The sequence below is a fragment of the Cajanus cajan genome, chromosome 1 (genome assembly GCF_000230855.2).
Source record: "Cajanus cajan strain Asha chromosome 1, NIPB_CcT2T_4, whole genome shotgun sequence".
NCBI classification, from domain to species: domain Eukaryota; kingdom Viridiplantae; phylum Streptophyta; class Magnoliopsida; order Fabales; family Fabaceae; genus Cajanus; species Cajanus cajan.
The window spans coordinates 5,019,790-5,038,111 of record NC_138517.1 but is presented as its reverse complement, the minus strand read 5'-3'; the positions used below and the strand labels follow the sequence as shown (position 1 = coordinate 5,038,111).

The window sequence follows — 18,322 nt, the reverse complement described above, 5'->3', positions numbered from 1 at the left end:
GTTATAATCCTGTGAGCGAGGTAATATGAATTTTTATTTATCACATAACCAAGAATGAATAAAATAAATATAAAAATAAATACTTATGAAAGAAAAACAATATGCTAAATTGAGGGTTTTTTTTTTTATTTCTAGTTTCATGATTTTTTAGAATATTTTTTTTTTCCTGAACTTTTGGGAATGATTCTTTTCTCACTAATAACAAAAAAAAATCTGACGCTAAGAAGCTATTTATCTAATTTTAAGAAAACAATAATAATATATCAAATGAGAAATCTTCAAATTATGAGAAATAAGAGCAATTTAAGTGTCGAATGAAGTAGTGACCTGTTTTGTATCTTTTATAAAAAAAAAAAAAAAAAAAACGTAAAGGTCAAACACAATAAAGTGAGTTCAGATGAACAATTTAAAAAATTGCTCTAAAATTTAGAATTCTACTCTACTTATTAAAACAACTTTTGTAGCATAGGGAATATGCCGGGAGAAGTTAGATTGGTCCCATTTTGTCACGAAACTGAAATTGTGGACAAAATTTCAAAGTAAATATGATTGGAATCGTTTGAGGAATCGACGAAGAAGATGAAAACACGATTGTGCCCAAAATGGTGGGGGCACGCCGTTTAGATCATCAAATTTCTGATTGAATTACGTTTCTCAGAAGAATTTACTCATTTCTACTTGCTCTGTTTTCTTGCAATTATGATCCTCTGCCAACTTGTCCCTCTATTGTACCTCACTGACCCACCATAATAGTGCTATACAATCAGAGACAGTAACAACAAGACTATGAATTTACACCATTTGAAAGGTTGGTTTTCGATCCATCTCAACATTAAAATGAACCATAATAATTATTGATAATAAGTTAAAGATATATTTACCAATAATTTTTATATTTAAGAAACCATAATATCAATGAACCAATAAAGCATATTTCAACATCAATGAAAACAATATGGGTATGATAAACATGATGTGAGTTTTCAATGCGAAAATATTTAATAAAAAAACTTTCTGACAACTTTACAAGTATCTCGTTAATTCTGCGAGTATTTTTAAGATTGAATAAATTACAAAAAATTAAAAATTAAAATATTTAATAAATATATTTAAGATTTTAATGAAATTTTGCATAATTAACTAAGTAAAATATTTAGAATTTAGGATCGTGCGCATGCTATCTCAATTCTTCCACTTTATAACAATATTAGTGATTCAAATGTATATTGTATAGTTGAAAATTTGATATTCTTTACTTACTATTCCTTCCGTTTTTTTTCATAGTCGTTTAAGGTTTTGCACCGGACTTCAGAAAATGATTGATATTTTAATTTTCAAAAATATCTATTACTTACTTTCTTGTTATACCCTTTTTTTTTTGCATTCGTCTTGAAACTGTTGATTTGTGTACATTTATTATTGTTATACATCTTTTGAGAAGTCTACAAATTAATGCTTTGATTATTAGAATACACATGTAAACTGTAACCTACTCCATTTAATCACATATGTCCATAAATTAATGCATTAATTATTAGAATACACATGTGAACATAAACCTACTCCATTTAATCACATAGGTGACTGGAGAAAAAATAGGTAGATATTAAAAATAAATAGACACATTTCAGTAAACATACATTAATTATCAAGGATAAAAATGAAAAAAAAATTAATCTCATTGACTTTAGTAAACTTACAATGAAAAAAAACAACAAAATACTGACAAATTGACTATGAAAAAAGAACGGAGGGAATATTAAAAAAAATTAATTTATGATAAAATAAAATTTGCAATATACATGTTTACCTTTTGTGTTTTCTATTTATTGTATACGTTGATTAAAAAAAATAAATATCAGAAAATCAAAAGATTTATGTTCCATTTAGCATTGTTATTATAAAATATATTTTAAAATAAATTATTATCTAAAAATATATTAGATATTAAAAACATGTTTATATCATAAAAAAATTAAACTTGATTTTTATAAAATTTAACATATTTATTTTTATATTTTTAATAGTGTTAAATTATTATAAAGTAGGTATTTAGGATTGTAGTTCTAACCAAACATTTAAAAAAAATGTCTATGATAAATAAGTCATACTTGGTATATATATTTTTAAAGAAAGTTAGGTTCAAACCTACTAAATTATAATAAAATTTAGTCTAACCTAATTTATTTTCATCTTTAATAGTAATCGTAGATATAAAAGCTTGTAAAAAATAATTATGATATATATTTATGTTTTTAAAAGTTATATGTAAAATTTTTAATACTATAAATATATGAATAAATATTGACCCCACTATCTAAAATTTATGAATCTGTCACCGCACGCAAGCCCCCAAGATATAATAGAGTCATCTTAGTAAGCTGAGGAATAGAATTGACAAGAAATTTAAGTATGCAAAGCCCAGAGATAGAAAGAAGAGAACTCGAGTGAGTGAGAGAGAGAGAGAGATAAAGAAAGGTGTTTTACTAGTCTTCTTGTTGGGTATACTATTTTGTAAAAAAAACATGTAGTTAATAAGGTTATCCCTAAAGGTTATCAAGAGTGAAAGAACTAATCAACAAGGCATTCATCATTTCCTTAAGAGTTATATTTTTCCTTTTCTTAGGATTAGGTAACAATACTTTAGTTAGGCGCCCTCATACTCTTAAATATTTTAGGTTAGGTTGACATCCTTTCCATAACTCGCAAAGTGTTTTCTCTTAAGGTTCTCAAGTAGCTTGTGGTATTCATTTATTTGCACTTTGATATCCTTCTCTTTAGTCATTTCCCAGCAATAGTAGTTGTCGATGATGAAGCATTGTCAAACAATGTCCTCAATAATGTACTTTATTATCATAGAGTCCAATACATCTTTGGATTCATTGTATAAGTAGTACACATCAAACAAATCATTAGATATAACACTAAGAATAGTATGATGGCAAACCTTATTGGCCTAAGACCAATCTTCCATTTTAGAAGTAGTTGCAAAAGAGGTTGTGAAATTTAGCTTTGGAGAAGTAAAAGCATAAGCAATTTCATGCATGTCCAATATGGAATGCATGCGCTTCTACCATCAACGAAAGTTCTAACTAGCAAAGATCTTGACCTTGGAGATGTTCAACAAGGTTTTGGCATACGTGATGATAGTCATCAAAGCAATGACAATAATAGGAGTGGTTGACAACCTTTGGGGAGAAGCCTTATTAACTGCATGTTTCTTACAACATAGGATACTCCCTCAAGAGGACTAGTAAAACACCTTACTTGTTATGGAAAGGATATCAACCTAAGTTAAAGTATTTAAGAGTATGGGGTGCCTAACTAAAGTATTGTTACTTGGTCCCAAGAAAAGGAAAATAAGGCTTAAGACTTCTGATTGTATGTTTAATAGTTATGTTGAACATAATGTTGCTTATAGGTTTCTTCTCCTTAAAAGTTGTGTGATTGATTGTAATACACCATAATGGAGACTAAGAATGTTGAATTCTTTGAGAAAAACTTCCCTTTGAGGTCTAGTACTAGTTCTTGTCAACCTTCACCTTTAGTAACCTCTAGTGATTCTATGTTTAAGGGCTTGAAAAGTAAAAGACAAAGGAAATAAACATCTTTTGGGGATGATTCTATAAGTTTCTTGGAAGCCATTAGTTCTTTAGATGCAAAATTTTGGGAAGAAGTAATTAGAATTGAAATTGATTCCATTTAAGAAAATAATATAGGGACTTTAGTGGACTTACCTAAAGGAGAAAAACTAATGGGTTGTAAATGGATCTTTAAGAGAAAGTATATCATTAATGGATCCACATAGAAATACAAGGCTAAATTAGTAGCTAAGGAGTTTACTCAAAATCATGACATAGATTTCTTTGATACCTTTCCTCTTGTTGCCAGGATTTCCTCTATCAGAGTGCTAGTAGCTTTAACATCTATCCATAGACTTATGATATGTTAGATGGATGTAAAAACTGATTTCCTGAATGGAAATCTAGAGGAGAAAATTTATATGACTCAACTTGAAGGTTGTGTAGATTGAGTAGATATACCCATAGTCTTAATTAGGACCATTGGGAAGCACTTGCGATACTCATGAGATATTTGAGAGGTACCATGGATTATGGTATTGAGTATAGCGGATTTCCATTGTACTAGAAGGGTACAATGATGCTAACTAGATATCTAATTCAGATGAAAGAAAATCCACTAATGGTTATGTGTTTACACTTGGTGGCGCGGTGCAGTTCCATGGAGATCAACCAAACAATCTATTATTGTTAGATCGACTATGGGGTCAAAGTTTGTACCTCTACAGATAACTAGTACTAATTAAGGTTGAGTGGTTGAGAAACCTTTGGCAAACATTCCTCTAAAATTGAAACCAATCCCATAGTGTCAATACATTGTGACAACCAATTAACAATAGCTATAGTTAATAATAAATCTTACAATGGAAAAAAAATAGACATATACAACTGAGACGACATAATATGATAAAGTATAAAGAATGGAACAATTTCCATCAGTTATGTAAAGTTAGAAGGAAACTTAGCAAATCCTTTAACAAAACCCCTAGCAAGAAAAATAATTTTTGGAAGCATCAAGAGGAATGAAACTCAAGCCAATTGAAAACAAACAAGTGATGGTAATCCAACCTTTATGATTGGGGATTCCATGAATGAGGTTCATATGGGTAAAAACAAGTCACTTGTTAGTTTTGTTAGAACTAAATTTGATTTTTAAAAATTTTAGTCCCTTCCTATGATGTGAAAAAAATGTAAGAATTGCATTAATGAAAGGATAAGTTTTATGAGAAAGTTTGACACATTATAAAACTTCATGATTTTCATATCTCTTATGGGGTGATGTATGATTTGCGACATACACTTGATGAAATTACCTATATGAGTGTCAAGTGGAACCACTTGCATGAGATATTGATTAGATCTGCATAACACTCTTAAATATCAAGTAGGCACATAGCTTAATAGTGCAAAATAGTAATAATGACAAGAATTGTGGAAGTGTAATGTGATTGGTAAACCGCTAATATGTGTCAAGTGATTTTGGTTCATATAACTTACTACACTAATCTCACTGTATATTAATTATTATCAGTTTAGATTTGATTCATATAGTTTGTTACATTAGGTCAAATGCATTACAACTTATATGAGAACTCAATATCTTCTTTCTTTATCTCTTTTTTACTTTTTATGAAATAAAATAAAATGTTTTTATTCTTTTGAAATATATGGAGGATTGTTATATATATACGAGAATATTTCAAAAAAAATCTCACATTACTTAGACCTAGTAAACCTTGAGTGCTTATACATCAAAGTGTACCTTACTCTTTTAAAGAAATAAGCAATAGTTGGTGGACTAACACATGAGAATGAGTCTCGCAGACTCGTTGTAGTGCAAATCCATAGATTTCCCCCTTATGCATATGATTATGGGATCCAAAATTACATTAAATTATTTTTATTAATTTTATTTAAATGAGCCTTATCCAAATTTTCAATGTTGATTCAATCTTCAAATCTTATCCGTTTTCATTATCTGTTGTTGACAAAGTCTTTCAAGATAAAATTATTGTACACTAAAATGGTCATTTTAATAAGTATATCCATATTTTATCCTTATTTTCTACTTAGTTTATGATTTTTTTTCTCGAGCTCCTCATTGTTTTACACACCTTTCTCACACTTGAGTTCTCCCTCTCTAGATTCTGCTTACTTAATTTTTTTGCCAATTTTGAGATTTAAGTATATATCGCAAATAAATCCTTAAAATTATTGTCATCACATGTTTAAGAGGAATTTTGCTAATCATCTATTTAGTGTTTCAAGTAGTCATATTTGTGAGTGCCCAAATTTTCCCAACATTCGTAACGAAAAAACTCACTGATTCACAAATCCCATGTAAGGCTAATATGTATAGTTTTTTTAATTTTCTCAACTCCTCTCATGACAAGCTCTTCCCATTTCATTTAGCCTAATTCGGGTAGGAGTATTATAGTCTAGCCATATCCTCGAATGGATATTTCAGGGATAAGCTTCGTGGCTAGGAATTGAATATTTTATTTGGTCGAGTGTTTAGCAATAACAACTTAATTATAATACTACGCTATCTTTTCAAAGAAAATATATTGTACTACGCTTATCTTTCCAGAGAAAATATTTTAACTTATCTGAAATAAAATTACAGCAAGATTTTGCCTTGAGCTTCTGCTTCGAAAAGTATTAAAAGATCCTCATTTAGGAGCAACACTAGTATTAAAAGTGAGTACTATTGATGATTAAATTGCATTTATCACACTAAACCAAAAAAAATTGAGCCATAGTTCTTTCTCTATTTCCGCTTTTCATGTTAAAGGGGTTTACCCTTTTCAATGTGATATCTTTTTTTTTCCCCAATCAATAACTCATTATTATGAATGATTTGTTTATATCATCTCACCAAACTTCACTTTATATATATTCTAAATTCTTAAACCCTAAAATTGAAGAAGGAAAGTCAAAAACGAACTTATCTGCAAGCTTAATCATTGTATTGCTTTCATGTCATTATCTTCCTAAAAATAATATGAAAAAATGACCAAACATTCATTTTGATACACTTTCTTTTCCACTACCTTTACCCTATATATACATATATGTGGGGAAAATATTAAAAACAAGGGGCTTGAATCAAGATTTTGTAGATATGTAAGTAGCACAAGCAACAATTCATACCCTTAATAGCTTAACATCATTAAAAATTGGGACAAGCTTCCATATATAATTTATTATAAGATTTAATTATATATAATAAATATTTAACTTGTACATTATACAGTTTATCTTTAAATTCATAACACACATTTTATAATTTTTAAAACTACTCATCTTTTGTAATAAAAATAAACTATCCAATTACCTACTTTTAAATCTTAATTTTGTTTACATCATTTTCTTCAAAAATTTCTCATAATAAAATATAGAGATATAAGGTGTCTTTTTTCTTACTAAGAAACAATAATAATTTTATTTCTCAAAATTATTAAATTTCAACTGCTATTGTTTTATTATTAAAATTTAAAAATTAAAATGAGTATCACTTGCTAATATTAAAAATCAAACTAAACATTTTTCTAAATTTCAAATTTTGAAAATGAAAATTATTTTCAAAAAATAAAAAATGAAAATAGTAAATATTCTCTAAAACTAAACAGCACCTTATTGTTCAACCATATTTTGAACAAAACTGCCTTTGAAATAACATTTGAAAAAAAAAGAAGAAAGAAAACTGGTTGTAAAATCAAAAAAATATTTTTTTTTTATGAAAAATTATATAACACATCCTATCATTTCTAATGCGCAATGTTACTGTAATTTCTAAAAAATATATTATTAATTTTTATAACAACCGATTAACAACAACAACATTATTATTATTATTATTATTATTATTATTATTATTATTATTATTACTATTATTATTATTATTATTATTATTTTAATAATAATTCCCGTCATAAGGGATTTTTGAACGAGTTTTAATGAAACTTATTTATTCTTATAAAATTATATACAATTCTAATAATATGTATTATTTATAACTTATTTCAATAAATTTTATATTTAAATTTATAAGATTATTTTCTATGTAATAAAATTTTATTCACTAACGCCTAATACTCTAATATATCTTAAACTCGATTTGGTTTTACCAACCATATATGCTCTAAAAGGAATCAACAATCAAATATCACACATTTTACCTTCAAATAAATATCACACTTCTCAAGAAAAAGTTTTTACTTTTAATTTCTTATCCACAATAATACTAATAATAATAAGTAACAGATAGCAAAATCAAATTTGGTTATGCACAGTCTACATTAGGAATCTTTGCATGCACATATATAACTGGAGCTTTTGGATCGAAGTTGTTGAACGTTTGAAACTTGGACGAGAACATTGATGCGATGTTTTTCGTTAGTTGAGTTTCAGAACAAAACTACGAGATAAAAAGAAGTAAAAAAGAAAAAAGTCGTTGTCTCGGGTTTCATTTTCAACACTTGTGTTGCACAAAGAGAAAAAGAAAAGAAAAAGTAGCATTAAAGTTCATGTCTCCATGCAAAATCACCTTCATTATAAAATAAAAAGAGAAAACTTTATTCGTATTATATTGTTGCTCTACCTTAATTACAATCTCTAACTTCCATGAGGTAAGAGCCAAAAATGATCCTCTAAGCATATTCTCTACTTCCTATCCTAGTTCAAAAAGCCATGTAAAGTATCTTATATATCTATACTATACATATGATAATATATATATATATATATATATATATATATATATATATATATATATATATATAGAGGAGGGTTCAAACGACACCGGTGTAACTTTTACTAAGTGTTACACCGCTCAATAACTTTATATTAAATGTGAATTTTGAAAGTCCAACCGTTAGATTGAAAGTTCATATATCTTAGATCATATATGTTAAATTTTGTTAAAATTGAACAACAACTTGAAGGTAATCAAAGGGTTCATATTTTAGTATATTTTGAAATGTATATATTACGTCAATTTTTTTATATGAAAATGAAGTATCAAATCATCTTAGATTAATATAAAATTTGACATATATGATCTAAGAGATATGAACTTTCAATATAACGGTTGGATTTTCAAAATTCACATTTAATATAAAGTTATTAAGCGGTGTAACACTTAGTAAAAGTTACATCGGTGTCGTTTGAACTCTCCTTATATATATATATATATATATATATATATATATATATATATATATTTTTTTTTTTTTTTTTTTTTTTTTTTTGAAAAAGTGATGTAAGCATAATATGTCCTGTGTGTTCTCGTGTGTATACAGAAGACTTGATATCAACGAGGTTCGATAAATTAGATAACATCGAACACTACACTGTTGAAAAAATTTTGTGCCATCCAAAAACTTTTTTGATTTTGACTTTTTAGTCATTTTAGATGTCTTCATCACTTTGAAATATGTATATGGCTTTCATTTCCCTTCGATTTTTACGTAGACCAAATAAAAACCATACACATGCTCTTTAGTTTTACTCCATCAGTCCTAAAATAACTAAATAAAGTATGTATATATATAAAATAATTTCCTTCTTTTAATAAATACTTTATTTTTAATTACAGTGATTTTAGAACTTATGAAAGGATAAATTAAGAAATAAAATATTTAATATTATATTAAAAATATTTAGTTATTTTAAGACTTTTTAAATGTGAAAATCGGGATAATTTTGAGATTATTACAAATTAATACTCCTTCCTAGACTCAAATAAAAGAGAGAATAAAATTAAAATAATATAATTAACTTTTTCTTGATCACTAGATATGCAAATCACTTAGAACCACTAGAGTCAGAAGTGGTGAACCCAAAACTTTTTCTTAGTGGAAGAAAAATAATATTTGAGCTAATTATGTTTAGTCTTTAAATTTTTAAAATTTGATTTTTAGTCATTGAACAAAAGTTTTACTGGTCAAGATCCCCAAACTTTTTAAACTCCAGCTTTTAGTTACTAAAACATCATTAAATAGATAAAAATAATAGGGTTTCAAACTTTAGTTTAGGAACAAAAAATCACATTTTAAAAACGTTTAAGGACTTTAACCTCTTAAACTTTTGTTGAAGAATAAAAAATTTAGAACAAAATTTTGTTACAGTTTCTTATATGCGATTAGTATTGTTCTCCAATTAGAATTGAAGCATTACCTTAGTGATATACACTTAGAATTGGAGTAGAATACACATGAATGTTTGCGTTCTTATGTCTACATTGTAAATTTTTAATTTTGATAGATAAAAAAATTTAAATTATTTAACTTTTATTATCCCTATTTTTTTATTTTTTTTTAAATTCCTATTTTATTTTTAAATCACAAGTTTTTTAAATAAACATATAAAGGTACAAAATAGAACAACTTTTTTTTTTCACAAAAACATTTTAAAAAATATGGAATAAAGAAAGAAAATCATTATTTCATCAAACGCTATTGAGATTTCATATAGTTCATACATAAAAAAAAATCGATAACTATTTTTTTTAGTTATGCTAATGGTGTAAAATATTTATTAATTTTGTTATTGATTAAAGTTAAGTCAGAAGACGATCTTGTATCTCTCAAGCTAAATTTTAATGTTAACAAACAAAATATTTTAATTATAAGAGAAAATGTCTTAAAAAATATCTTTAAAAATATTTTTAAAAATGTTTATCAGATGTATAAGATGCAGATAATTTATGAGACAATGTAAATTAGACGAAATATACATTTTGCCCCATATACATTAAATGCTTATTATTTATTGAAACTAATGACAAAATTTGTATTAAATGATTCATTCCTTAACAAATCAAACCAAAAATTCATCTTAGAACTCACAAATATGTTAAAAAGAAGAACCATACTTTCTGTTAGAACCAAGATCCCTAAAATGACAAAGAAAAGCGGATAAGTCACTATTACAACTGCTCTACATATATTAACATTGCTTTTGCAAGTTTTGTTTGGTATAGAAAGTTGATAAGTAGCATCTTTGATCAAATAAGATATCATTTGGTGAAATGCATTTAATACTCACATTAAATGAGTCAAATAGTTACTTGTCATCACAAGAAAAGACAATCAAGACAGACGAAACAAACTTGTAAGTTGAACTTAAAGTGTTACAACAATTATCTTTTCTAAAACTATTATATAAGAAGATTTGAAGCTTAGGAAGAAGAAATTGAGAGACATATTCAAAAGAGACACAATTTGTAAATTATACATGTATATATACTTCATTCTTTCTTGTATAAAGTTTATTGCTCTGCATTGGTTGTATAACGTCTAAGTGAGACGAATACAATATTTGTAACCTTCATAACCATTGTTATAAGATTGAGTTTGAAAAGGTTTATCTATAAAAGAATAATTGCTTTGAGTCTAAAGAAGTTTGATTAAAAGAATATTTATTTTGAGCCTAAAGAGACTTAACTATAAAAGAATACTTGTTTTGAGCCTGTAGAGATTTCACTGTAAAAAAATACTTGATTGTTAAACCTAGAAAGGTTTGTTGTTAAAAGAATATTTGAGTAGTTGTTTGCGGAGGCAATCCAAAAAATACTTAAGGTTGAGTTAAAAGTGACTTATTGAAAGAATCACTAGTACAGAATAGGTATTCTATGTTTGTTATTTTAGGGTTTTTACGTCATAAAAAACTCCAACGTCAAAGCGAGAGACGTAAATTTACGTCGGACATTCCCAAGAATCGATGTAAATTTGTGATGGCACACATCTGGAATGGCTCGTTCTGCAACCAGATCGGCCCATTCTGCTTGCATTCGTTGTGTGCTAATTGTCCATCTGGAAGCCCGTTCTAAACCAGAATGGCTCGTTCCAGATGGACAATTTACACACAAAGACTGCAAGCAGAACAGACCGTTCTGATTGCAGAATGGGCTGTTCCAGATGCAAAATATTCCACAAAAAACTGGGTATTGTGTCTCATAGCTTGGCCATAGAGTGTGCAATAAAGCATGCCCAGTTCGATCAATAGCACATGCACATGCACAACGATAAGCTTGACCACCTATATCACAACAATAAAAGGATGCCGAAATTAAATTTCTCTTAAAAGAAAAGGCCAAGAACTCAAACAAATAGAACAACCAAAAGACCGAATGGAACAAATAGCCACAATAGCAATGCGAGGCAAAAAGGTGTTAGCAAAACCCTGATTCATACCTGAGCTGCAACAGTGTGCGAACGAGTAGGGAAGAGCTTAGTGATACAAGCAGTATTGAAGCCATGTTCAGAAAGCCCAATAACAACCCTCAATCCGGCGCCACCAGCACCCACGACGACAACGTCGTAAGTATGGTCGACCACGGTGTACGAAGAGTTCACCCCACTCTGCAGAAGTCAAAAAAAGCGATTCAGCAACAAAGGAGAAGGAGAGGGTTTATACAGAGAAAAATCTAGAAAGGTGAGATCCGAGCGGGTGGTTGGGGGTTAGAGATTGGAGATTCCGAGTGAGTGTGTGCGTGTGTGCGCCTCCCACTCTTCTTGGATTCACTTTCGCTTCTTTTTTTATGTCGGACCCTACCAAGTCCGACGTAAAAGAGTTCACAAAAATTACAAAAATATCATCGCATTTATGTCGGTTTTTGGTATGTCCGATGATAAAAAGGTGACGTAAAACACTCATTTTCCACTAGTGAATACTTGTATCTTTATTTAAAGATAATAAAACTCAATTTAATTGAAATGAGAATTAATTGGATGTAATCTTGGTAATTGAGATAAATCAATATAAAAATATTTAATGTTTCATTTGACTACTCTTCGCACTTTATCTGACTAGTGTTATTATTTTACTACGAAAAATGTACAAATTTTTTTATACACATTATTTAACCTCTTTTTTTTTTTAGTATTTATCTATTCTCCACAATTAATTTCTATTAAGAATTTAATTAGCTACTGGGCCTCCCTATTCCCAGCGAATTTTTTTTTATTAACAAGGCTCAAGGTTGAATAAAGTTACTTCTAGTAGCTTTTGACTCCAAGGAAACGCCACTCAATGATATATATATATATATATATATATATATATATATATATATATAATAACTAGAAAAAGAAATTCAATACATCAAACCTGTAAATTTCATGAAACTTAACATATTTAAAGATAAAACAATACTTAAGTAGAAATATCTTATACAAGCCTAAGAACATTTCTCTAATAAATATTCTCTCAACTCAACATCCTAAATTTAGTTTCGTGTTTGTGCAACTATCCGGTGTTCCTAACTCTAACTCATAGTGATAAACCTTAACAAACAATAAAACAATTAGCAATTCAAAAAAAATTAATATAGTAATATACGTGGTCACTTGAATTGAATAGAGAGAGAGAGAGAGAAGGGGTAGGGGTAAAAGTTGGGTGTAGATTCCTCTGTCAAATCTTGTCTTTTAATGACCAATGAATAGAGCAGTCTTGTCGAGTCGAGGGGTCAAATTCCTCATGTGACCCACCCTACAATCTGAGACCAAGGCCTTCGTTCAAACTTCAAACCCCATGCACGTGGACCCCCACGACAATCTCACGTGACACACCCCTTGCTAAACGACCCCATTCCTAGTTCAAACTTCAAACCCCACTTATCAACACATAATATTATTCTACATTTTTTTATAATGAATATAGTTAACTTAACATCAACTAATTCATATTTATGTAACATATTTTTATTAATAAAATATTATTTTAACATAATGAGAATTGATTTATTATTATATTTTTTTATTCATTAAAATTATAATAATGATATTAGAATTTTAAATTTAGGATATCTATATACTATTTCAACTCTCATTATTAGATTGATTCTAACAATTCATATATTATTCTACTTTTAAAATTATTGAATGTTTATGTATTATTTTATAAGATACATAATTGAAATTTTAATTTATTTTCATTAATTAATTAAAAAGGTTTACAAGTATTTTGGTACAAAATTTAATTAAAATTAAAGTGCAATTTCAATAATTTGCATAAAAATTTCTATCTAATATTTTATTTTTTTACAATCAAGTGGTACAACTTCTTCCCGTTAAATTAGTCCATTTTATAGGTGAAACAATAGACTTTGATTAAAAAAAAATATTGAGTCACTTGTATTAATAATTTTTTTACCATGATTGTATTTAATATTAACGTGAATGATGAACGTAAAACTTTAATTCTAATAGAGAAAATAACATAGAAGAAAACACACAATTTCATATAAATCTCACTTATCAAAAACCTTATCTTATCATCTATATATGATATTGAAATGAAGCCAAGTCATAAACACACTTTAGTTCTCCACTAAACAATAATTTGTTCTGAATTTCCATATTTCCCACACTGGGCCAGCAATTCACAACCATAACTGTTTCATGCAGCAACGTGTCCCATATGTTCCCTTCAATCTCTGCCACCACCCCTTCCCCTTCTTCCTCCATTCCCTCACCAATATCCATCTCTCTCTCCCCTTCAATCAACCCATCAATGTCCTCCAACACCTCACACTTGGCACGTGGGAACTCCCCAACTCTCTTCCACACCCTCTCCACCAACCCTTCAACACCACCCTTACCCTTCCTCCAAAACCAAAGCCTCTTTCTTCTCTCTCCCTCTCTGGGCCCCACGATCTCCCCCAAAACCTCGTCCACCACATCGAACAGTAACCGCCGGTTCCAACGGTGACCCAGATGGTGGTTCGGGGCAAAGTTGCGATCTTTGTGTTCGAGGTGGTGGAAGATCGATGGGTCGAGTGGTGGGTGGGGGTTTACGGCGAGGATTGAAGTGATGTAGTGGAGTTCTTGTTCAACGGCGGTGGAGGAGGCAGAGACACCGTTAAGGTTGTTGTCTCGGGTGGCGAGTGTTGTTGTTATTGTTTGTTCTTGTTTGTACTTATGGTGGCGCGAACAACTAGATAACTGTGATGACCAGCTGCTTTTCGACTCTTCACGTTCGGTATCAAACACCTGTTGTGACTGTTTCGGATGAAGTGAATTTTTAATCATTTTGCTAATTCAAAGAAAAGAAAATGATATGATGCAGTGCAAGCTTATATTTAAAAAAAAAATAGATATGTTTAGAAAGATAATAAAAATATTTTCTTTTTGGTACACTCACCATACAAAATTCACAATCAAAGACAAATCTTTATTTGTTGAATGATTTTTACTTGATAAACATTATATTAATATTGACAAGGTTGATTCTAATGTCAACTTTTATATTGACAAATTTTATAACTATTAAATTAAGAGGCTTAGTTATAAAAGATTTATTTAAATTCACACATGATATAAATCTTTTTATGTTGTTATTTTAAGTTGTTATGTAATTTTAAGTAATTATGTGAGAAAATTTTATTGATTTATTTAATAACTATTTTAATAAATCATTCTCATAATGTATTTTCTAATTAATTTACAGTAATTTTTTTACACGACTAGGTAAAAGGGTTTTTATACTCCCATTTTATTAATACATCATCTAATTATAAATATGATTATGATTATATATGAAAAGATTATTAATTAGTTGAGACATTAAAATCTTTTAACTTACATGCATAAAAATTAAATTTATATTTTTTTTACAACAAGAAGCCTCGGATCTTATACAAATTATTTAAATTCTCTCCCTGCTCTCTCCCTGCTAAATCAATCTTACTAGGTTTTGTTTGTTTATTTTTTTTTTAAATTAGTTCAAATATTTTATGTAAAATTGAATTTTTTTTGTTTCAATTACACTGTTTTTTTTTACTTTAAATAGTAATTACAAATTTTTCAAGTACTCGAAATATTTTAAAATAATCATAATTTTTTTTCAGAAAATATTCAAAATAACTTTAATAAATAATTAGAAATTTGGATTTTTTGAGATTCAAATGTTTTTTTTTCTTCAAAAACTTAAAGACCCTTATTTAAAAACCTTAAAAATGAATTTTCTTGATAAATTTTTTTTTTGATGATAAAAAGCTAAATAAATGTACTTCCCTGTGGAGAGTGGTAAAAGAAATTACTACTAAATGAAAAAGAAAAAAAAAAAATTGAAATATTTAAAAATTGAATAATGGGGTACCTGTTTGGGAGGAATTTTGGTTGCTGGAGGAGAAGGGTCTGTCTTGACAGGTAGAACATTTGGTACATTGTTGAGATTGCTTGACAATGGGTGAGTTTTCTTGGTTTTGGTGCTTTTGATGTCACTGGCTCTACTACTAGGCGATGTGGGACGAATGATGAATGGTTCTTCTTGCTTGTTTCTGATTATGTCTGATGTCTGTGGAGGCCTTTTGAGCCTTGAGTTGAACTTTTCATTGGTTACCCTTTTGCATTTTGGGACAGATTTATTGCTCTGAAACTCTTTCTGCTCTGGCTTTGGTTTTGTTAAGACTCTTGGAAGCTGAGGTTGAGTGTTAACCTGAGGAGGAGTAGGTGGTGGTAGTTTGAGTATGTTTTGATCTTTTGGAGTGAGTGGTGATGGAGTTGTTGTTGTTGTGCTTGGTTTGTGCTTTTCAATGAATCTAAGCCTTGGGGAATAGGAAGATGAGTTTGAGTGGCTGGTTTCTGTTTCATCAATTGATTTAAGTGATGATGTTTTGTGGGATTTCTTGCTTCTTATTTGGCCTACAAATTCTTCTCTTGTTTTGAGACTAGTGTTGGTGATGTCTTGACCAACTTTTCTACTCACACTCTCCTTAACCTGTTTGACAATTTGCCTAGCATAGTGGCTTGGACTCCTCCCATTGTGATTCTCATCGCACTTCCTTTTGGAAAGTGAGAGCCTAGGGAGCTCAAAATCCTCACCAAGGTTCATGTTTTCCTTGTTGATGATTTGGAGTGATAGCCTGTGGTGATGGTCAACATCTGATCTTCTTGCTAAGGAGATTCTTGGTGTATCAGGCAAAGATCTTGTGGCTGCAATGTCACTACTGTCTATGCTGTTTCTGTGCTTTGTTTGGACATGTTGCTTGTGTCTCAGGTGTTGCAGATGTGGCACATTGCCTTGTGTGTCTGGAGTGGCAACACATGAAGAAGAAGAAGATGAAGAAAAAGAGGGTGATTGTGCACCTGGGAGAAGATCCAAACCCATCAATCTAGCTACCAAAGTTGGTGTCTTTGTCCCTGGAGAGCTGCTGATTTCTGAGGACAAGTCATTCAAATTTCCACCACTTGTTCTTGTGCCTCCACTTGTCTTGATTTGAATAATATTCTTCTGGGTTTTCAAAATAAGTGGTCAATATAATCAATCTCCATAGTGCTATGCCATCATTACTCACTTTACAAAACAAACCAACTAGGAGTGTGTAAAGTGAAACTCATTAAAAAACTGGTCAAAAGCTGGATAATGTAAACTCACAGGAATTTTAAAATCTTCTTTTGATGAGAGAGATGAAATTGTTCCATCACCATCCTCTGATTCCAAGCTGTTCCTAGGTGCTTCAGCACCTGAATTACACAAAACCACATGAGAAAGAGAAGAAAAAAAAACTTTTTTTATGTTAGTGATTTGAAAGATGACTAATTAATAACTGCTATTACTAAGAGTCTCTATATAGAAATTTTTATAAGAACTTTCTAAAGTTTCTCTACGGAAAAAAATCTTTATTTTCTGGAGAGAAGTTCTGAAAAAATTCTTCGGGATATATACTGATAATGACAATACCTTTAGAGACTGTGGTATGGTCTTCAGGGGTGCATGAGGGTGGTTTGAAAGAACTTTGTTGGTGTTGGTGGTTTATGTTATGAAAGTGAAATGGATGAAAATCAAAGAACTGAAAAACAGCACACATGCAACCAGAAGGGGCTTGTGTTTCAGATTCTTCAGCTGATCCTACACCACTTCTCTTAGAAAATCTTCCAGCAAAATGCCATTCCCTACCCATAATTGGTAAGATTTTTCCTTTTCTCAACTTCACAAACAAGAAAGATGGATTATATGGAAAAGGGTTGTCAAAAATGTGATGAAATCAGAGTGAAAATGACACAATCAGAGAGAGAGAGAGAGAGAGAGGTTGTGTGAGAAAAGGTAGGGAAAAAACTTTGTGGGATCTGCAAGAGGAGAAGCGAGAAAAGCGGATCCTTCAAGCATAAAATGGTCAGTGTAAGGAATTAAGTACACTGAGTGAGGCTGAGAACACTATCCTTATAAAATAGTAGTATATGGTTTTTTAATCTGGGAACAAAATCAAATGCATATGCATATACTACAATATGTGTGTGTTCTTATGTTTGAAAGATAAATAATATTATAACAAACATAGGCAACGTGACGTCACCCTTTTTTTGAAAATAAATATTTTAAAAGTACCTCGACCTAAGAAATTAAACCTACATATATACATTTTTAAAAAAAATAAAAAGATTAAACACATCAAATGTTGAGTTGTGTGTGCGCAATAAGAAATTCAACTTAATTCTTTTTATACCTTAAATATTTTACATTTATCTTATGTCCCTTTTCACCTTTCCATTATTTTTTCATCACACCAGTGATTATATTTATTTTTTTTCTTACCATTTTTAATTCTCCTTTTTAATATATATATATATAAAGTGAGAACGATTAAATTATTCTAAAAATAATTTATCATAAAATTATTTTACTTAATAACTCATAATATATATTAATTTTTAACGACTTAATTGTTAAATTAAAAAATTTTAATATATAAATTAAGTTTATAAATTTTTAAAAATTTTAAAAATTATATAATA

General features: G+C 29.2%; 1 protein-coding gene across 2 annotated transcripts; it reads right to left on the bottom strand.

Moving 5' to 3' along the window:
* Nucleotides 1-13,806: 13,806 nt before the first annotated feature.
* On the bottom strand, nt 13,807-17,814 carry LOC109819133 (uncharacterized). 2 transcript variants are annotated; one of them, XM_020384740.3, is made up of 4 exons: nt 17,271-17,814; nt 16,965-17,053; nt 15,687-16,820; nt 13,807-14,587 (listed from the first exon to the last, which is right to left on the bottom strand). In XM_020384740.3, the coding sequence occupies exons 1-4, from the start codon at nt 17,488-17,490 to the stop codon at nt 13,865-13,867; spliced, it is 2,166 nt and encodes a 721-aa protein (XP_020240329.1). In that variant the 5' UTR covers nt 17,491-17,814; the 3' UTR covers nt 13,807-13,864. The 2 variants fall into 2 exon arrangements, with proteins under 2 accessions (XP_020240329.1, XP_020240330.1); XM_020384741.3 differs by having other exon boundaries at nt 15,687-16,817.
* Between the last annotated feature and the right edge of the window lie 508 nt (nt 17,815-18,322).